Genomic DNA, 22115 nt, shown 5'->3' with positions numbered 1-22115 from the left:
GGCTGGGATGTGACAATCCTCAATCTCCCTCCCATCCCAACCCAACCCATCCCATCCCAACCCATCCCAACCCATCCCATCCCATCCCATCCCCTCCATCCCATCCCATCCCATCCCATCCCATCCCATCCCATCCCCTCCATCCCATCCCATCCCATCCCATCCCATCCCATCCCATCCCATCCCATCCCATCCCATCCCATCCCATCCCATCCCATCCCATCCCATCCCATCCCAACCCATCCCAACCCATCCCATCCCATCCCATCCCATCCCATCCCATCCCATCCCATCCCATCCCATCCCATCCCATCCCATCCCATCCCATCCCAACCCATCCCATCCCATCCCATCCCATCCCATCCCATCCCATCCCATCCCATCCCATCCCATCCCATCCCATCCCATCCCATCCCACCCCATCCCATCCCATCCCATCCCCTCCCACCCCATCCCATCCCATCCCATCCCATCCCAACCCATCCCGGGGCTCTGGGATCCCAGGGTGAGCAGGGGGGTGTCCCCCATCCCCGGACAGAGCAGAGGGAACCTTCCAGCTCATGGAAACGAGTCTTTATTAAGTAACTTTTTTTTTTTTTTTTTAATATCAGAAAAATAAAACTCTTATAATTTCTCTTTACAGCAAATATATAATAATAATAATTATAATAATAATAATAATAATATCAGTGCTTTGGCCGTCATTAAGTCAAAGGCCCATTTATCATAAAATATATTTTTTTTTGTGTGTGTGTGTGTTTTTTTGTTTTTTTTCTTTTTCTCTTCTCTCTTAAACTTTACTCAAATCGATTTTTTTTTAATTATAATAATAACAACAGTAATCCCTACGACCTCCCTACCTACACGTACCAAAAAAAAAAAAAAAAAAAGTGTAGCAAAATCAGCAAAACGCTGAACTTGGACTGGATGCTTTGTTCTCCGTGGTTTTACAGGAACAGTGCACCCAACAGGTCTCCTTGGCTTTGTCATTTTGCCGTGTGAAAACACAAAACGTGCTCGTGAAGGTCTGTCTGTCCAGGCAACTCCCTCTCTCTCTCTGTCTTATTTTTTTGTGCTGAAAACCGTTAAAATAAAAACCTTTTTTTTTTTTTGTAATTTTTGTTTTTTGTCGTTTTTTTTTTTTCTGCCTGTAAACTTTTCTACGAAACGCGAGCGGAAATAAAAAATAAAATTTATCTGTTTTATTTATGCGGCGTCGATTTCGTTTATTTTGCTCTTCTTTTTTTTTTCTTGTGCGGGGTTGTGGGGTTTTTTGTTTTGGTTTTTTGTTTTGTTTTGGGTTTTTTTTTTGGCCATACCAAGGAAATAAAATAAAATAAACCTTTTTTTTTAAAAAAAAAAAACAAACCAACCCCATCGGGGAAAAAAAATAACGCTTCCCTAAAAAAAAAAAAATAAAAAAAATAAAAAAAAATCCTAAAATAACAATTCTAAAAATAATAATTAATTCTAAAAATAATAATTCTAAAAATAACAATTCTAAAAGTAATAATTCTAAAAAAACCCCCAACCAACCAAAAAAAAAATTCTAAAAAAAAAAAAATCAGCCAGAACTTCGCTTTGTGTCTTTTTTTGTTTGTTCATCTGTTTTTTGTTTGTTTGTTTTGTTTTTGTTTTAACTGTGCATGCCAGCACGGATCTGGGGACTGAGGATGCAAAAATACCAAAAAAAAATCCAGAGACATCCCCAGGCTGAAAGGCAGGAAGGGGGATTCAAGAGAGCTCGTTTTTTGGTGTTTTTGGTTTTTTTTTTAACTGGCGATTGAAAAAAGATGCTTTTGAAACGAAGCCAACCCGACTGCGGGTCCCACCCCCCCCTTTTTCTTTTTTTCCTTTTTCCTTACCAAAAATAAAGTGTATATATATATATATATATATATTTAAACATGTGCAAGACGGGCGTGGGTCGGACGGGAAGAAGAGGATTCACATTTTGATCTGCGTCCCCCCAAAAAAAAACCCAAAACCACCAAAACAAACAAAAAAACCAAACCAAAACAACAAAACAAAACCAAAAAAAAAAAAGGTAATTTGAAAAGACAAACAAAGCTCGATGGGGACCTACCAGGGCACGGAATGTCAGCACCCTCACCGTGTGCACCCCAGGAACGGGGCGATGCCTCCTCTTCCACCATCAGCAGGCAGGAATTCCCAATTCCCAGCCCGGGATCCTCCAGGCAGGAATTCCCCACCCGGGATCCTCCAGGCAGGAATTCCCCGCCCGGGATCCTCCTCCCAGCTCCCAGCGAGGCAGGAGCACATCAGGGCAGCTCTCTCCTCCCCCCAGCTCACCACCATTTATCTCCACCCCCCCCTCCCCCGTTTCAGAAAATCAAACTGTTAAAAAAAAGGAAGAAAAAAAAAAAAACCCCAAAAAACCCCAAACGAACCCAAACCCGGAGCCCCGGGGGGGTTTTTGGGACGCCCAAGAACCGGGCGTCTGAGTCCTCCTACAAAGCTGGGTGTGTGTGTGTGGGGGGGAGGAAATAAAACCACAAAACCGACCCTGAAACGTTCGCCCCAAACCTGCTTTTGTTGTTGTTTGTTCGTTTGTCTGTTTGTTTCTCGGGACTGGCAGTGGTAGAGAAGGCAGCGTTGGAAGTGTTGTTGGACACACCGGGAATGCCACAAGCCCTCCCCTGGCTCCCTGTTGCCCCCGGGGGTTCCCGGGAGCCAGACACGCCCAGCAGAGACCCCCTGGGACGCCCTGGGGTAACTCTGAGTTGCTGTTCTGTCTGTCTGTCCGTCTGTCTGTCTGTCTGTCTGAGCCGTTCCCCGCCCTGCGCTGCCGCAGCAGACACGGTTCAGCCGGACACACCGCCCGGGTTCAGCCTGAGGAGGAGCAGGAGCTCGGCCCGACCCGCACACCCCGGGGGGTCAGAGGGGCAGCTCGAGGGGACAGAGGGGCAGCAGGAGGGGACAGAGGGGCAGCTCGAGGCCCCCGCCCGCCTAGGAGTGGATCTGAATGGCCTGAGTGACGGCGGCCTGGCACACGGGGCAGGCGGGCGCGCGGCGCTCGCACAGCCTGTGGGCGCAGTCCAGGCAGAAGAGGTTGTGCCCGCAGGGCACCAGGGCGGCCACCACCTCGCCCTGGAGGCAGAGCACGCAGTCGTGCCGGCGCTGCTGCCCCTCCGGGGGCGAGCTGGAGGCGGAGCCGTTGGAGGAGGAGCAGCTGTTGGTGCCGTTGGAGAAGGGGGGGGTGAGCACGGGCAGCCCGCGGGCCGGCGGGTGCTCCTCGGGGGCGGTGGGCGACAGGCGGGGCGGCGAGCAGGGCTGGCTGCCATGGCGTGGGGCCCGGGCAGGGCCGCGGCCGGGCAGGGGGCTCACGGGCTCGAAGGGAGCCCAGATGGCCGGGGCCGGCAGCGGCTCGAACGCGGGGGAGTCGAGGGACACCGAGTCCTCCGCGCCCGCCGAGGGCAGCGCCTCCCCGAACCAGAACCCGCCGGCGCCGAAGGGGCTGGTGGGGCTGAAGTCGGCCAGGCGGCCGCTCCCGAAGTAGGAGTCGGTGGAGCCGCTGCCCAGGGAGCTGGAGCTGTCGTTGCGGTACCCGGAGGCCGCCCTGGCGCAGGCGGGGGCCGGGGTGGGGCCGGCCCAGGCGGCCGCGCCGCCCTCGAAGCCGACGTCGGTGCCGTTGCAGTGGAAGTCGTTCTCCTCGCTGAGCAGCTCCACGAAGCTGCCGGTGCGCACGGCGATGTGCATCTCGATCTCCTCGCGCGCCCGGTCCACGTTCTCGGGCATGCCCGTCACCTCGAACACCGGCTCCTTGTCGCGGCTCGGCGTCACGATGTACGTGTGCGTCTGCTGCTGGATGCGCTTGATGGTGGCCCCCCGGGGCCCCACCACCAGCCCCACCACGCGGTAGGGCACCCGCACCTGCACCGTGGTCTGCCCCGGCAGCGCGGGAGCACAGCCCGGCGCCGGCCCCTTGCCGCGCGACGCCCGGATCAGAGAGAAGTGCTCGGCCGCCGACAGGATCTCCCGCTTGGCCATGGCCACGTCCTCCTTCCTGCCCGTCACCACGAACACCGGATCCTCCCCGCGGATCGGCGTCTTGATGTACGTGTTGGTCTTGGCCCGCAGCGCCTTGATCTTGCAGCCTGCAAGGGGGGGAGCAAACACGGTGGGTTAGCCCGGCCCGGGACACAGGAGAGCCCGTTAAACACAGTGGGTTAGCCCGGCCTGGGAGACAGGAGAGCCCGTTAAACACAGTGGGTCAGCCCGGCCTGGGAGACAGGAGAGCCTGTTAAACACGGCAGGTGAGCCCGGCCTGGGAGACAGGAGAGCCTGTTCTAAGCAGCTCAAGGAATCAAAGACTCATAGAGTCACAGAATCATAGAATAATAGAAGCACAGAATCATAGAATCATGGAATCATGGAGTCACAGAGTCACAGAATCAGTTGGGTTGGAAGGGACCTCTGAGATCATCCAGCCCAGCCCTTGATCCAACCCCGCCGTGGTTCCCAGCCCATGGCACTGATGCCACATCCAGTCTGTCCTTAAACACCTCCAGGGATGGAGAATCCACCCCCTCCCTGGGCAGCCCATTCCAATGGCTGAGCACCCTCTCTGGAAAGAAATTATTTCTGATCTCCAAACTAACCCTCCCCTGGCACAGCTGCAGACCCAGCCCTCTTGTCTTGCTGAGAGTTGCCTGGGAAAAGAGACCAACCCCCCCTGGCTCCCCCCTCCTGTCAGGGAGTTGCAGAGAGTGAGGAGGTCTCCCCTGAGCCTCCTCCTCTCCAGGCTGAGCCCCCCCAGCTCCCTCAGCCTCTCCTCACAGCACTTGTGCTCCAGTCCCTTCCCCAGCCTCGTTGCTCTCCTCTGGCCCTGCTCCAGCCCCTCCATGTCCTTCCTGAGCTCAGGGCCCAGAGCTGGACACAGCACTCCAGGGGTGGCCTCACCAGCGCTGAGTCCAGGGGAAGAATCACTGCCCTGGACCTGCTGGCCACACTGTTCCTGATCCAGGCCAGGATCCATTGGCCTTCTTGTCCCCCTGGGCACACTCTGGCTCCTGCTCAAGTCTCAAGAAACCCCGGGGGCGAAACCAGAGGCTGCTGTTTTTATCTCTGCCGTTTCTATCACACCGGAGGAAGCGGTGACAGCTCCTACAGCTCCTACCTGCTGTTTCCAAACGGGGCTCTGGGGGAGCCGCGAGCTGTCTCAGCAGCAATGCCTCGGGCTGGTTCAGCCCAGCATCCCCTGAGCCGCTGCCAAAGGGGGGAGATAAACACCACGGAGGGGGATAAACACCACGGATGGCTCCCCCTCCGTGACAGCCATCCCACGGTTATCCCCTAAATACCCTCGGGTTTCAGTTTTCTTCCCACAGATCGGGCATCCCTCGGTTACTTCTGAGATCCCGCCAAAGGGATGATAAAGACCCACACACGGAATCTCTCTGTGTGTGAGACTTCCACTGACAGGCAAACTAAACACTTCCAAGGGAGAGAGGGGCCTGCAGTGCGACCTGTGTGAGGCACAGGTAAATTGCTGACCTGCCGAGGACCCTTCCTTTGCTCCTTGCTGCCAAGAGGTGTTACCCAGACCTCACCCTCCCCCGTGGGACGAAGGAGCCGCTCCCTGAACTGCCCAGGGGGAGCCCAGGCAGACCGTGGGCATGCAAACAAGGCTCTGTGTGTAACACTGCAGGGTCTCTCCCCCACCACGACTGAGCAAACAGCCTGAAACGGACCCAAAGAGTTCACGGGACTCCGATCTTCAGGGACTGGATGGTGAGGTTTGCAGGGGCACAGCGGCAGCGGGCTCTTGCCCGAGGTGCTTCAGGTGTTTTGGCAAGCACCTTTTCACCCATCACAGGACCAGAGGAGCAGGCGGTGCAAAATTAAGGGAGACAGGCAGGACAGCCCACCGGGTCCAGCCCTGACCAAGCTCAGCCTGGCCAGCACCTCAGGGATCATCCAGCCCAGCCCTTGATCCAACCCCGCCGTGGTTCCCAGCCCATGGCACTGATGCCACATCCAGTCTGTCCTTAAACACCTCCAGGGATGGAGAATCCCCCACTTCCCTGGGCAGCCCATTCCAGTGTCTGAGCACCCTCTCTGGGAAGGAATTCTTTCTAATCTCCAACCTACCCCTCCCCTGGCCCAGTTGCAGACCCAGCCCTCTTGTCCCCCTGTGACAGCAGCTCCGCCCTGGCCTTTGTCCCTGCAAACCTGAGCTGCAGGAGCCCCCGATTTCCAATTAAAGAGCTCGTGGCAGCCCCGCAGGCTCTGCCTGTCACAGAATCCCAGAACCAGCTGGATTGGAAGGGACCTCCGAGGTCATCCAGCCCAGCCCTTGATCCAACCCCGCCGTGGTTCCCAGCCCATGGCACTGATGCCACATCCAGTCTGTCCTTAAACACCTCCAGGGATGGAGAATCCACCCCCTCCCTGGCCAGCCCATTCCAATGGCTCAGCACCCTCTCTGGGAAGGAATTCTTCCCAATATCCAACCCAAACCTCCCCTGGCCCAGCTGCAGACCCAGCCCTCTGGAAGGGCACTTCACAGCAAACCCCATCGAGAGAGAACCGCCACCAGCACGTGCAGACCAAGGGTTTTAAGCACCGTCTCACTCCCAGCCGTTTGTTTGCCCCCCTTTTCCCGGTTTAAGCGTCCCTTACCCACCGTCTGGGCACACAAAGCAGTCACTCAAACCCAAGGTAACACCGGCTCAAAGAGCCGCTCGGGGCCGCGCTTCCCGCGGGAATACCTGCTCCTAAAAACCCGGGGATGGAGGGGGAGGAGGAGGAGCTGAGGGCTGAGCACAGCAACAGCCCTTTCTTTGTTCCGGGGCTCGTTATCCCGGGCGGGATATCCTCCGGCGGGGGAGGGAGGGAGGCACAGGCAGACCTGAGAGCAGTGGCAGAGAACCGGCCCGGTTATGGGATAACCCCAGGGAACACCCGCCCTCTGATTTATACGGAGACTTTCATCGCTCCGTCACACCCCAGCACCTCTGGCTGTACGTCCGTCCACACCCGTGCACCTCCTCGTTCCCTGAAAGGTACAGTCAGCATCCAGGGAACACGGGGGAGCCTCTGGCCCGAGACACACCGTGATGTAATTCGGTATTATCTACCACGGCTCACAGCCCGGTTAACTCCAGACTCCTCAACAATTCAGGGCCCAGCTCATTCCAGACTCCTCACCAACCCCATCCCAGTTAACTCCAGACTCCTCACCAACCCCATCCCAGTTAACTCCAGACTCCTCACCAACCCACATCCCAGCTCATTCCAGACTCCTCACCAACCCACAGCCCAGCTCATTCCAGACTCCTCACCAATCCACAGCCCGGTTAACTCCAGACTCCTCACCAACCCCATCCCAGTTCATTCCAGACTCCTCACCAACCCACATCCCAGCTCATTCCAGACTCCTCACCAACCCCATCCCAGTTCATTCCAGACTCCTCACCAACCCACATCCCAGCTCATTCCAGACTCCTCACCAACCCACATCCCAGCTCATTCCAGACCCTCACTCCCTGCAGACAGAACAGCACCCCTGAACATCACAACCCTCCAGCACGAAGCTCACAGGCCCCAGACCAACCCCCAGCTCCACCTGCAAGGTCAAAATGAGCCGAAGGAACCCACCCCAGACACCAAACCCAGCGTTCCCAACGAGCCAGCCCACACAAACAGCCACCCCAAAACACGAGGTCAGCAGCACAATTGTCCCCCTCCAGCTGGAGCATCTTTGTTTGCTTTTACTCGGCTGCTCTGGCTTCCCCCAGCACAGGCACTGCCCAGGAGGCTCTGGCAGAGCAGGGCTGATCCCATCCCTCTCCTGATCCCATCCCTCTCCTGATCCCATCCCTCTCCTGATCCCATCCCTCTCCTGATCCCATCCCTCTTCTGATCCCATCCCTCTCCTGATCCCATCCCCTCTTCTGATCCCATTCCCTCTTCTCCTGATCCCATCCCTCTCCTGATCCCATTCCCTCTTCTCCTGATCCCATCCCTCTCCTGATCCCATCCCTCTCCTGATCCCATCCCTCTCCTGATCCCATCCCTCTCCTGATCCCATCCCCTCTTCTCCTGATCCCATCCCCTCTTCTCCTGATCCCATCCCTCTCCTGATCCCATCCCTCTCCTGATCCCATGCCCTCTTCTCCTGATCTCATCCCTCTCCCGATCCTATCTCCTCTTCTCCTTATCCCATCTCTTCTTCTCCTGATCCCATCCCTCTCCTGATCCCATCCCCTCTTCTGATCACATCCCCTCTTCTCCTGATCCCATCCCCTCTTCTCCTGATCCCATGTCCTCTTCTCCTGATCCCATCCCCATGGAAAGGGACATCCCACAGGGACAAGGAACATCCCCCTGGAAAGGCACATCCCACAGGGACAAGGAACATCCCACCCCTTTGTTCCTCCTGCTGGGCTCACCCCCGTGCCCCACACCGGGAATGGGACAGGGATGGATTCCCCCATGAGAGGATCCCCCTTCTTGTGCGGCCCCTTGTGCACAAAGTCACACCCGCCCCACACCTCATCCCCCACATCCCTGCTGAAACACACACAGGGATATCCCAAACCTCCACACCCAGTCTGCTGGGCCTCCCCAGTCACAGGGATATCCCAAACCCTAACACCCAGTCTGCTGGGCCTCCCCAGTCACAGGGATATCCCAAACCCTAACACCCAGTCTGCTGGGCCTCCCCAGTCACAGGGATATCCCAAACCCTAACACCCAGTCTGCTGGGCCTCCCCAAACCTCCACATCCAGTCTGCTGGGCCTCCCCAGTCACAGGGATATCCCAAACCCTAACACCCAGTCTGCTGGGCCTCCCCAAACCTCCACACCCAGTCTGCTCGGCCTCCCCCGTCACAGAGGGCTCGGGGGGAAAAAAAAAAACCCCAAAACCCGTAACTGGGAAATGTTTATCCAAACAGGAGCCTCCGCTCCAGCCATGGGCTCCCGAAATGTGCTGACTCCGAGCAAGGAGGCAAAGAGTGACATCAGCCTGGAATGAGGGAGCAAGGAGGTAATGAGTGACATCAGCCTGGAATGAGGAGCTGCTAACGAGCAAGGAAGCAATTAATGACATCAGCCTGGAATGAGGAGCTGCTAACGGGAGACACGGATAACTCCTGGGGGCAGGGTCCGGGAATTCCCCGCAAACAAACCCGCGGGGGATGGACGATGGCACAGCATCTCCCCGGGGGTGGGGGGAAGGCAAGGAACTGGGATTATTTGGGGGATGGATGAGGGCACAGCATCTCCCCGGGGATGGGGGGAAGGCAAGGAACTGGGATTATTTGGGGGATGGATGAGGGCACAGCATCTCCCCGGGGGTGGGGGGAACGCAAGGAACTGGGATTATTTGCTTTCCGAGAACCTGGAACGAGCTGCGTGGGGGGGATGTGGCTTTGTAAAGGACTTTGAGGTCCTGGAGCAGGTCCAGAGGAGAGCAACAAGGCTGGGGAAGGGACTGGAGCACAAGTGCTGTGAGGAGAGGCTGAGGGAGCTGGGGGGGCTCAGCCTGGAGAGGAGGAGGCTCAGGGGAGACCTCCTCACTCTCTGCAACTCCCTGCCAGGAGGGGGGAGCCGGGGGGGGTTGGGCTCTTTTCCCAGGCAACCATCAGCAAGACAAGAGGGCTGGGTCTGCAGCTGTGCCAGGGGAGGGGTAGGGTGGATATCAGGAAGAATTCCTTTGCAGAGAGGGTGCTCAGCCATTGGAATGGGCTGCCCAGGGAGGGGGTGGATTCTCCGTCCCTGGAGGTGTTTAAGGACAGACTGGATGTGGCATCAGTGCCATGGGCTGGGAACCACGGCGGGGTTGGATCAAGGGCTGGGCTGGATGATCTCGGAGGTCCCTTCCAGCCCAGCTGGTTCTGTGATTCCATGAAAGGCAGAGCCTGTGGGGCTGCCACGAGCCCTTTAACTGGAACCCGGGGCTCCTGCAGCTCCGGGTTTGCAGGGACAAGGGCCAGGGTGGAGCTGCTGTCACGGGGGGACGGCGAAAACGGATCTCTCGGTGGTCACACCTCCTCGGGAGGGGCTGCACCCTTAAAATGTAAGGCCAGGACCCTTTTTGGCACTTTCCCTGGGTTATTGGAGCCGTGCTGTGACACACCAACAACTGCAGTTCGTGAAACCAACGGGTGGTTACCTCAAAACAAAGACTTATTAACACCCCGTAAAGAAACAAAACAGACCCTCACGAGGTCGGGAGGCCCTAAAACCTCCCTGCTGTCCCAAAAACAAAATGTGGGGTTTTTTAGGCGCCTGTTCGTCCAAGAACAAGGGTAAAAATAAAATTAATAAAAACGGTTAAAAATAAATAAATAAATACATTATTAAAAATAAAATAAACGATGAAAATAAAATAAACGAAAATAAATAAATAAAAATAAAAATAATAAATAAAAATAAATAATAAAATAAATAAAAATAAATAATAAAAATAAACAAAAATAAAATAAATAAAAATAAAATAAGTAATAAAAGAAATAATAAATAATAAAATAAATAAAAATAAATAATAAAAATAAACAAAAATAAAATAAATAAAAATAAAATAAGTAATAAAAGAAATAATAAATAAATAAAAATAAAAATTAACAAAAATAAAACAAATAAAAATTAAATAAGTGATAAAATAAATAAAAATTAAATAAATAATAAAATAAATAAAAATTAATTAAATAAAAATAAAATAAATTAAAATAAATAGAAATAAAATAAATAAAAATTAATGAAAATAAAATAAGTAAAGATTATTAAAAATAAATAGAAATAAAAATAAAATAAATTAAAATAAATAGAAATAAAACAAATAAAAATTAATAAAAATAAAATAAATGAAAATTAATAAAAATAAAATAAATGAAAATTAATAAAAATAAAACAAAAATAAAATAAATACAAATTAAATAAGTATAAAAATAAATAAATAAAAATAAATACAAATTAAATAAATAGAAAAAAGAAATAAAAATAAAATAAATCACAATAAAATAAATAAAAATAAAATAAGAGCACTTTACACCCAAGACTCTCTCCCCCCTCCTCATGACCCCCACAGGGGCTCCCGGTTATGCCGCAGTTTCCACCCCCTGTGCCCACCTCTGGAATATTCCGGGGTGACCCACAGGATGTATCCAGGCACCTGGTGCTCTCCCGTGATCCCATCACACCCCACACTTCCGAGGGGCCACCGACCTCCCACCGACCTCCCACCTCACTCTGTGCTCCCACCTCACTCTGTGCTCCCACCTCACTGTGTGCTCCTCACTCTGTGCTCCCACCTCACTCTGTGCTCCCACCTCACTGTGTGCTCCTCACTCTGTGCTCCCACCTCACTCTGTGCTCCCACCTCACTGTGTGCTCCCACCTCACTGTGTGCTCCCACCTCACTGTGTGCTCCCACCTCACTCTGTGCTCCCACCTCACTGTGTGCTCCCACCTCACTGTGTGCTCCCACCTCACCCTGTGCTCCCACCTCACTCTGTGCTCCCACCTCACTGTGTGCTCCCACCTCACACTGTGCTCCTCACAGGAGCTCCCACCTCACTCTGTGCTCCCACCTCACTGTGTGCTCCCACCTCACTCTGTGCTCCCACCTCACTGTGTACTCCTCACAGGAGCTCCCACCTCACTCTGTGCTCCTCACACGCAACTCTCCGACTTTTCCCGGCCCGGCTGGAGCCCCGGGGGGGTTTTAGGGGAGACACTCCCCAGACCAGCACCCCGAGGGGCTGCACTGCAGGCCCGGCGATGAAGGAGAACTCGGAGACCCCAAGCACCCCGACCGGGAGCCAGGGAATCCCAAAGGCAAAGGGGACTGAGCCAGGGAATCCCAAAGGCAAAGGGGACCAAGCCAGGGAATCCCAAAGGCAAAGGGGACCGAGGCAGGGAATCCCAAAGGCAAAGGGGACCGAGCCAGGGAATCCCAAGGCAAAGGGGACCAAGCCAGGGAATCCCAAGGCAAAGGGGACCAAGCCAGGGAATCCCAAGGCAAAGGGGACCGAGGCAGGGAATCCCAAAGCAAAGGGGACCGAGGCAGGGAATCCCAAAGGCAAAGGGGACCAAGGCAGGGCACCCACCCGGCTGAGCCAGACCGCGGGACCTGGTGCAGAACGGACAAGGACAGAGGGCAGCTTTAAAGGAAACCACGCTGGGAAAAAGGAAAGAGGGCAGCTTTAAAGAAAACCACGCTGGGAAAAAGGAAAGAGGGCAGCTTTAAAGGAAACCACGCTGGGAAAAAGGAAAGAGGGCAGCTTTAAAGGAAACCACGCTGGGAAAGCAGCCCCGGGAAAAGTTCCCGGGGGTATTTTCCCTCTGCTGGTTCAGGGACCACCCGGGATTTCATTAAGGGTCTCTCGGGCACGTGCCAATCCCCCAGCTGATCTGTAGGTCAGCCCGTGGAGGATGAGGCAGCCAGCCCGGAGGATGAGGCAGCCAGCCCAGAGGATGAGGTAGCCAGCCCGGAGGATGAGGTAGCCAGCCCGGAGGATGAGGTAGACAGCCCGTGGAGGATGAGGCAGCCAGCCCGGAGGATGAGGCAGCCAGCCCGGAGGATGAGGCAGCCAGCCCGGAGGATGAGGCAGCCAGCCCGGAGGATGAGGCAGCCAGCCCAGAGGATGAGGCAGCCAGCCCGCACAGCACCTCGGGCCGGGGCAACCCCTCAAGTCAGGGCTCTCAGGGCTGAGAGACGCTCCCAAATTCCCGGGGCAGACTCGGCAAACGAGGGGAGAACCTGCAGGAAACCTGCATTATTAATGACCTGCGGCACTGCAGAACTAGGGAGGTGCAGCAGCAGAGGAGCAGTGGTTGTGAGAGAGGGACTGACAAACGACTGTTACCTGTGCCTGACAAACTGTTACCTGTGCCTGACAAACTGTTACCTGTGCCTGACAAACGACTGCTACCTGTGCCTGACAAACGACTGCTACCTGTGCCTGACAAACGACTGTTACCTGTGCCTGACAAACGACTGCTACCTGTGTCTGACAAACTGTTACCTGTGCCTGACAAACGACTGCTACCTGTGTCTGACAAACGACTGCAGGGGTGGGAAAGAAAGAAAAAGGTGTTTTCTTTGAGAACAACGACCCGGCGGATGAAGCAAAGCTAAAAGGAATGTAAGAGGCAAGAGGTTCCGTGCCTCTGCTGAAAGCAGGAGCAGGGGGGACCCGGTGCAGAACTGCTGGCCCACACCTGGGACCCCGTGCACCCAGAGGAACAACTCTGATCAGAGACAGAGAGGGAAGGTGTTCCTAAAGAGCACCTGAAACAGGGAACAAACGCTTGACTCAGGGCTCTTTAGCCCTCTCTTTTCATTTAATGAAAGTATTCTGCCGCTCAGCAGCCTTTTTTATATATATATATATATATATATATCTATATATCTATATATATATCTCTTTTTTTTTTTTTGTTACAGCAAAGTTTGCAACCTTACCCCCCCCGTTAAAATCTTTTTCCTCCCCGCAACAGGAAAGTTAAAAAGATAAAAAGAAAGATAAAAACCCCCCTGCTTGCCAGGTATTTATTCACTTCTGGTGTTCACCCGTTTCCCTCCAGCACTCGGGACGAGCCATTTACTCTGACACTCAGCGAACCTCCTTGCCACAGAGGGCAAGAAAAAATAAATATATGTATATATATGTAATAAATTTGAAGTGTAAGTGCCCCTTTCACCGAAAACAGGCCGGCTGAACCCGCGGTCTCTGCGGCAGCTGAGGAATGCGATGACTCCAGCCGTGCAAATAAACGTGACAGCGGGAACCTCAAACCGCCCGGGGCTCACAGAGACCCCGAACCGAGCGGGACAGTCACTGATCGCTCCTTCGCAGGTAATTAACAACCAGCCACGGCCGCGTAAACAGAGCCGGTGATTCAGCGACACCAACCCAGAGGCGCGGAGAGGGGCCGTGGCTGTCCCGGTAATTCAGGGACACCAACCCAGAGGCACGGAGAGGGGCCGTGGCTGTCCCGGTGATTCAGGGACACCAACCCAGAGGCGCAGAGAGCGGCTGTGGCTGTCCCGGTGGCTGTCCCGGTGATTCAGTGACACCAAACCAGAGGCACAGAGAGGGGCTGTGGCTGTCCCGGTGGCTGTCCCGGTAATTCAGGGACACCAACCCAGAGGCACGGAGAGGGGCCGTGGCTGTCCCGGTGGCTGTCCCGGTGTTCCCTCCGGGGCTGTTCCCACCTTCCCACTCCCCAGCAGTGACACCTCTTGTTTTCAGCCGCCTCCTTCGCAGCCGCCACCCACCCACTTAGCGGAATTGCGCTTTTTTTGTCTTTTTTGTCTCAATTTACAGCCCCGCTTTGAGAAGGAGCCGCGGGTCTTTTTGCGCTGGAGAGCCCGCGGGAAGAGGAGCAGGGAGGGGACCGGGATGGTTAAATGTGAGTAAAACCGGGATGGTTAAACGTGAATAAAAACATCGGGAGGGGACAGGGAAGGTTAAATGTGAATAAAACCGGGATGGTTAAACGTGAATAAAACCGGGATGGTTAAACGTGAATAAAAACATCGGGAGGGACCGGGATGGTTAAATATGAACAAAACCGGGATGGTTAAATGTGAATAAAAGCATCGGGAGGGGACCGGGATGGTTAAATGTGAATAAAACCGGGAAGGTTAAATGTGAATAAAAGCATCGGGAGGGACTGGGAAGGTTAAACGTGAATAAAACCGGGATGGTTTAATGTGAACAACAGCATCGCCCTCCTCGCCAGGGCTGCCCCCGTTATGGATCCGATGATATCACCCCCACTCCTCTTATCATCCCTACTCATCTGGGCTTCAGGGACAGACCCCTGACCCGTTTTTAACCCCCACGCTCACGCAGCCGCCAAACCCAAACCCAAACCAAACCCAACCCAAACCAAATTAAAACCAAAACCAAACAAAACCAAAACCAAACCAAACCCAACCCCAACCAAACCCAAACAAACCCAAACCAAACCCAATGCAACCAAACCCAACCAAACCAAACCAAAACCAAACCCAATCCAACCAAACCCAAACCAAATCAAACAAAAACCCAACCAAACCAACCCCAACCAAGCCAAAACCAACCAAATCCAAACCAAACCCAAACCCAACCAAACCAAACCCAAACCAAAGCAAAACCAAACCCCAACCAAATCCAACCAAACCAAACCCAAACCCAACCAAACCCAAACCCAACCAAACCCAACCAAACCCAAACCAAACCAAACCCAAACCCAACCAAACCCAAACCAAAACCAAACCAACCCCAACCAAGCCAAAACCAACCAAATCCAAACCAAACCCAACCCCAACCAAACCCAAACCCAAACCCAACCAAACCAAACCCAAACCAAAGCAAAACCAAACCCCAACCAAATCCAACCAAACCCAACCCAAACCCAACCAAACCCAACCCAAACCCAAATCAAACCAAACCCAAACCAAACCCAATCAAACCCAACCAACCAAACCAAAACCAAACCAAACCCAACCCAACCCAAAACCAAACCAACCCCAACCAAAACTCAACCCCAAACCAAACCCAACCAAACCAAACCCAAGCAAACGCAACCAAACCCAACCAAAACCAACAAAACCCAAACCAAACCCAAACCAAACCCAACCCAACCCCAAACCCAACCCAAACCAAACCCAACCAAACCAAACCCAAACCCAACCAAACCAAACCCAACCCAAAACCAAAGCCAAGCAAACTCAACCCAAACCAAACCCAACGAAACCCAAACCAAACCAAAAGCAAACCAAACCCAGCCCAACCCCAAACCCAACCCAACCCAAACCAAACCAAACCCAACCCAACCAAACCCAACCCAACCCAAACCAAACCCAACCCAACCCCAACCCAAACCCAACCCAAATCAAACCAAACCCAAACCAAACCCAACCCAAACCCAATCAAACGCAAGCAACCAAACCAAAACCAAACCAAACCCAAACAAACCCAACCCAAACCAACCCCAACCAAACCCAAACCAAACCCAACGAAACCCAACCAAATCAAAACCAAACCAAACCAAAACCAAACCCAACCCAACCAACCCAAACCCAAACCCAACCCCAACCAAACCGCTCCTCCCGAAGGAGGAGGAAGAGGAGAAGCGCCGGGGCTGAGCCTGGAAACCCACCATGTTTTTAGGGAGAGGGGGGGCACTCGAGAGTCACCGACTTTACATATGGGAACATGGTGGGGTGGTTTGGTTTTTTTTTTGTGGTTTTTGTTTGTTTGTTTGTTTTTTGTTTTCTTTTTGTTGTTTTTTTTGTTGTTTTGTTTTGTTTTTGTGGTTTTTTTGTTTGGTTGGTTGGTTTTTTGTTTGTTTGTTTGTTTGTTTGGGTGTTTTTGTTTGTTTTTCTTGGTTTTTTGTTTGTTTTTTTTTCCTTTTCCAGGTGATCCACAGCGGAGCCTTTTCTCCCCGCGATTTTTTTTTTTTTTTTTTTTTTTTTTGGAGGGGGATTAAAACAAAACCTTCTGGAGTTAGACCTCCAGATTTGTGGTGTTTTTTTGTTTTTTTTTTTTTTTTTAAATCTGGACACAAGCTTACGTAATTTTGGGGGGGTGCACCCCTGCGCTGGGCAAACGAGGTCAATCAATCAATCAATCAATCAATCAGAGTAGCAGAGGAATTTTTTCCTTTTTTCGTCTGTTTTTTCGGGGTTTTTTTTAAAGAAGGGAAAGGGAGGCTCGCTTAGAAGTCCTCAGAAGAAAGAAAAAGAAAAACCCTTTTAAGCCTTTTTCAAAGGTTTGATGCAAACACTTCCAACGGGCAGCAACTCCGCGCAAAAACAAACAAACAAACAAAAAAATTAGATTTGGGTATAATTTAAAAAAAAGTTAAATTTCTGCAGAGGGCCCCAGGATTCAGGTTATCATCCCTTCTTCCAGCTGGGGGGGGGAGGTTGGGATTTGCAATAAACGGGCTCTCAGAGGCCATTTATGGAAGCCACACCCCCGGTGCTTCACAGAGCGGGTGTTCGTGGCCCCAAGATCCTTTTAAAAGGAGCACAAACTCGGGAAACCCACCAGGGACAACATTCCAGTTACATCACCCCTTTACGTAATCACAGAGTTACAGAGAGGAGCCTGGCACAGAGCCCGGGGGTGGATTCACCCGGGGTAAGGCGGCCGTTAAACCAAATAAAATAAATAAAATAAAATAAATAAATATAAAAATAAGTTAAATAAAATAAACAAAATAAAAATAAATAAAAATAAATAAAATAAAAATAAATAAAATAAATATAAATAAATAAAAATAAATAAATAAAAATAAATAAATAAAAATAAATAAATAAAAATAAATAAAATGAAATGAAATAAAATAAATAAAATAAAATTAATAAAATAAAATAAATAAAATAAAAATAATAAAATAAAATAAATAAAATAAAGAAAATAAAATGAATAAAATAAATAAATAAAAATAAATAAATAAAATAAAATGAATAAAATAAAATAAATAAGATAAAATAAAGAAAATAAAATAAAGAAAATAAATAAAATTAAATGAATAAAATAAATAAATAAAATAAAAATGAATAAAATAAAATAAATAAAATAAAATGAATAAAAGAAATAAAAGAAAAAATAAGATAAATAAAATAAATAAAATAAAATAAAAACCCCAAATTAATAAAATGAAATAAATAAAATAAATAAAATAAAATAAATAAATAAAACGACGGGAGGGCCGGGGGAGGGGAACACGGAGCATCCTCCTTGCCTGGTGGAGGATGCAGCTGGCCCAGACCGAGCTGCACCAGGGCCGGGACAGAGCACGGACACGGGATTGGAGGAGGAGGAGGGCTCAGGGAACTCCTTCTCCCAAGAAATTTGCCGGATGTTCAGTGGAACCAACACGACTTTACATAAGGCAGCCTCCCCCCCTCCCCCCCAGCACCGGGTCCCCCCCGAACGGGAGTTCCGAAGGGCCCCCGAGTACATTCAGTAACCAGCTTTTTAGCTCTCCCCCCTCCACTGCTCCTGCTCCCTCCCCTCTCCCCGCAGCCCCCAGTCCTTCGTGTTTTACAGAACCCCCGCCCCGCCGAGCCCCACTGCTCTGTCACAGCCCGACACCCCAGATAACAAATTAGAGCAGCAGCAGCAGAAAAGGGGCTCTCCAGGAACAACGGTCCCGTTTTTTCGTGCGAGCCCCATTATCCCGTCTCCAAGTCACTGTGAGTGCTGAGAACACACGGCAGAGCACAGCCCCGACCCAAGTCACTCAGTGCTGAGAACACCCCGCAGAGCACAGCCCCGACCCAAGTCACTGTGAGTACAGAGAACACCCCGCAGAGCACAGCCCCGACCCAAGTCACTGTGAGTACAGAGAACACCCCGCAGAGCACAGCCCCGACCCAAGTCACTGTGAGTACAGAGAACACCCCGCAGAGCACAGCCCCGACCCAAGTCACTGTGAGTACAGAGAACACACGGCAGAGCACAGCCCCGACCCAAGTCACTCAGAGTACAGAGAACACCCCGCAGAGCACAGCCCCGACCCAAGTCACTCAGTGCTGAGAACACCCCGCAGAGCACAGCCCCGACCCAAGTCACTCAGTGCTGAGAACACCCCGCAGAGCACAGCCCCGACCCAAGTCACTCAGTACAGAGAACACACGGCAGAGCACAGCCCTGACCCAAGTCACTGTGAGTGCTGAGAACACACGGCAGAGCACAGCCCCGACCCAAGTCACTCAGTACAGAGAACACACGGCAGAGCACAGCCCTGACCCAAGTCACTGTGAGTGCTGAGAACACCCCGCAGAGCACAGCCCCAACCCAAGTCACTGTGAGTGCTGAGAACACACGGCAGAGCACAGCCCCGACCCGCTGCAGAACAGCCGGGGCAGCCCGACTGTCCCCGGAGCCCAGTAAGTTCGTGTTTCCCTTTCACGGGGCTTGTGGAACCGCTGCTCTCAGCCCTGTGTTCCATCCCCACCCCCAGTGACACACCACCGAGCTCCCTAAGGCATCCAAACGCTGGTTTTTTTGGGGGGGAAATAAAAAAAGAAAAAAGAAAAGGACATTTTCTGCTCAAACAGAAGGGGTTTTGTCAGCACCGCGGGGGAGGTGGCACCTGCCGGCCTCTGCAGCCACGGCCTTCGGCCCTCCCGGCCACAAAACCCACCCCTGCGACCCCGAAAACGGCCTGAAATAAACGTGGGAAGAGAAAAAACCACCACAACAGCCTGCCTGAGCACCGGCGCTCGGCGGGACCTCCTCCGGCCCAAACCAGGCTGGTTTGGACCCATTTTTACCATTTCCTTCCACGCTCACGGGGGAGGGGGTAAAAAAAAACAAACCAGAAAAAAGCAGAGATAAAAGAGAAGGCACAGCGACGCAGGGACCGGGAACGGCGCCAGCCCCGCACCCCTGACCCCGTGGGGAGGGAAGGATGCTCCGGGCCGGGCAGGGACAGCCGAGTGTCACCGGGAGCCACCGAGCTCCCCGAGCCCCCCGAGCCTGCGAACTCGTGTGTCCCGGCCCAGAGGAACCACAAACCGGGTCTGAGCGCGCCCTCAACATCCCCCAGAGGGGCCGGGCCCTGTCCCCCCTCTGGGAGCAGGGAGGGTGGAGGAGGAGGGTTCCCACCCCGGCAGGAAGGGGAGAGGAGGAGGAGGGTCCCCCCAGAGCGGGGAGCAGGAGGAGGAGGAGGAGGAGGAGGAGGAGGAGGAGGAGGAGGAGGAAGAGGGTCCCCACATCGGAGGGAGTTGGGGAAAAGGAGGAGGGTCCTCACATCGGGGAGGAGGAGGAGGAAGGTCCACCCATGTTGAGAGGGTGCAGAGGAGAGGAGGAGGAGGATCCCCACATCGGGGGGAGTTGGGGAAGGGGAGGAGGAGGGTCCCTACCTGGGGGGGAGCTGGGGAAAAGGAGGAGGAGGAGGAGGGTCCCAACATCGGGGGGAGTTGGGGAAAAGGAGGAGGAGGGTCCCCACATCGGGGGGGGAGGAGAAGAAGGAGGAAGGTCCCCCTACGCTGAGAGGGTGCAGAGGAGAGGAGGAGAGTCTCCACATTGGGGAGGAGAAGAAGGAGGAAGGTCCACCCGTGTTGAGAGGGTGCAGAGGAGAGGAGGAGGAGTGTCTCCACATCGGGGGGAGTTGGGGAAAAGGAGGAGAAGGGTCCCCACATCGGAGGGAGGAGGAGGAGGAGGAGGAAGGTCCCCCTATGTTGAGAGGGTGCAGAGGAGAGGAGGAGAGTCCCCACATCGGGGGGGTGTTGGGGAAGGGGAGAGGAGGAGGAGGGTCCCCACATCGGGGGGAGTTGGGAAGAGGAGGAGGAGGAGAGTTCCTATCTGTGAGGGAGCTGGGGAAAGGGGAGGGGAAAAGGAGGGTTCCCACCTCGGGGGTGGTTGGAGAAGGTGAAGGGGAAGAAGAGGGTCCCTACCTGGGGGAGTTTTGGGGAGGAGGGGGAAAGTTCCCACCTCGAGAAGAGGAAAAGGAGAGTCCCCAACTCAAGAGGGGTGAGGGGAAAAGGAGGATCCCCCCATCGGGGGGAGGAGGAGGAGAAGGAGGAAGGTCCCCCTATGTTGAGAGGGTGCAGAGGAGAGGAGGAGGAGGGTCCCCACATCGGGGGGTGTTGGGGAAGAGGAGGAGGAGGAGAGTTCCTACCTGTGGGGGAGCTGGGGAAAGGGGAGGGGAAAAGGAGGGTTCCCACCTCGGGGGTGGTTGGGGAAGAGGAAGAGGAGGGTCCCTACCTGGGGGAGTTTTGGGGAGGAGGGGGAAGGTTCCCACCTCGAGAAGGGGAAAAGGAGGGTCTGCAACTCGAGGGTGAGGGGTGGAGAGGAGGAAGAGAAGGAGAAGGAGGAGGAGGAGAAGTTTCCCAGCCCCCCGCAGGGTCCCACCTCGGCGGGGTCGCGCAGAGGGAGGCCCAGGAACACCCTCCCTCCCGCCCCCGGCCCCACTCACCCTGCCGCCCCACGATCTCGGCCACATGCTCGGAGCTGGGCACGGGCACGCACTCGGTGGTGTTGACGCTCCTCCTGCGGAGCAGGGCGGCCGGCTCGGACCCGGCCCCGGGGCACCCCGCGGGCAGCGCGGCCGCCACGGCCCCGCGGGCCCCGCTCCGCGCCGCGCCCAGCCCCGGGAGCAGCGCCGGGCACAGCCCCGGCACCGGCGGCAGCGCCGGCGGGCACGGCGGGGGCAGCAGCAGCAGCGCGGCCGCGTCGCCTTCCTCCTCCTCCTCCTCTTCCTCATCATCCTCATCATCATCATCCTCGTCCTCGTCCTCTTCCTCCTCCTCCTCGTCCTCCCCCGCCATCAGCTCCTCCTGCAGCTCGGGCTCTCCCTCCTCGCCCTCCCGCTCGCCGTGGCGGAGCCCCAGCCCGGCCAGGCGCTGCCGGAGCAGCACCAGCGGCGCCCGCGGGGGGAGGCGCAGCGGCGGCAGCGGCGGCGGCGGCGGCGTCTCCGCGGGCTCGGCGGCGGCGGCGCCGCTGGGCATGGCGGGTGCCGTGCCGGGCAGGGCCGTGCCGGGTGCTGCCTAGGGGCGCGGTGCGGCCATGGCCCAGCCAGGCCGCTCAGCCGGGCCCCCTCAGCCGGGCCCCCTCAGCCGGGCCCCCTCAGCCGGGCCGCCTCTGTCCCATGGCGCGGCCTCGGCCGCGGCGGCGGATCCGAGGGGCGGAAAAGGCGGATCGAGGGCGGAAGGGGCGGGACGGCCCCGCCCCCAGCGCGGCGCGGCCTCATTGGCGGGCGGGGGAGGAAGTGGGCGGGGCCTGCGCCGGGGATGAACCGGCTCTCAAAGCGTGGTGGGCGTGCCCACGTAAGTGATTGGCAGCCAGGCCACGCCCCCGGTCCCCGCCCCCTCGGCCCCTCAGGGCGCCCTTGGGGGCGGCGGGCGCGGTCGGTGCGAGGCGGGGGCCCCGGGGCACCGGATCGTCCCGAAAAGGGACCGAATCCCCCCAAAAGGGACCAGATCTGCCCCAAACGCCGCCCTCTGATGGCCTTCCCGCCATGCCCTGCCCCGCGGGGCTGCAGCCTCGGTGGTACTCGGCTGGAAGCCGCGCGTTTGTGCCTTCGCGGAGTCCCGGAGCGGGTCGGGCTGGAAGGGCCGCAGTGGGGCTCCTACCCCAGCACGGCCACCCCAGAGCTCTCCGATATCCCCAGCGAGGAGACTCCACACCCTC

At 54.5% G+C, this 22115-nt stretch overlaps 1 protein-coding gene across 1 annotated transcript; it reads right to left on the bottom strand.

Annotated features, from left to right (window-relative positions):
• Positions 1 to 558: 558 nt before the first annotated feature.
• MEX3C (mex-3 RNA binding family member C) lies at positions 559 to 21544 on the bottom strand. The gene is made up of 2 exons (XM_064643235.1): positions 20902 to 21544; positions 559 to 4118 (listed from the first exon to the last, which is right to left on the bottom strand). The coding sequence occupies exons 1-2, from the start codon at positions 21431 to 21433 to the stop codon at positions 2971 to 2973; spliced, it is 1680 nt and encodes a 559-aa protein (XP_064499305.1). The 5' UTR covers positions 21434 to 21544; the 3' UTR covers positions 559 to 2970.
• Positions 21545 to 22115: the final 571 nt, after the last annotated feature.

Source organism: Pseudopipra pipra, chromosome Z (genome assembly GCF_036250125.1).
Source record: "Pseudopipra pipra isolate bDixPip1 chromosome Z, bDixPip1.hap1, whole genome shotgun sequence".
Classification (NCBI taxonomy): domain Eukaryota; kingdom Metazoa; phylum Chordata; class Aves; order Passeriformes; family Pipridae; genus Pseudopipra; species Pseudopipra pipra.
Note: the sequence above shows the minus strand (reverse complement) of the source record. Positions and strands in the feature narration are given on the sequence as shown.

Coding starts and splice junctions, on each gene's coding strand:
- MEX3C (XM_064643235.1), bottom strand. CDS start 21,433: ATGCCCAGCGGCGCCGCCGCCGCCGAGCCCGCGGAGACGCCGCCGCCG. Junction 4,119..20,901: donor CGAGATCGTGGGGCGGCAGG/GTGAGTGGGGCC, acceptor CCCCCCTTGCAG/GCTGCAAGATCAAGGCGCTG.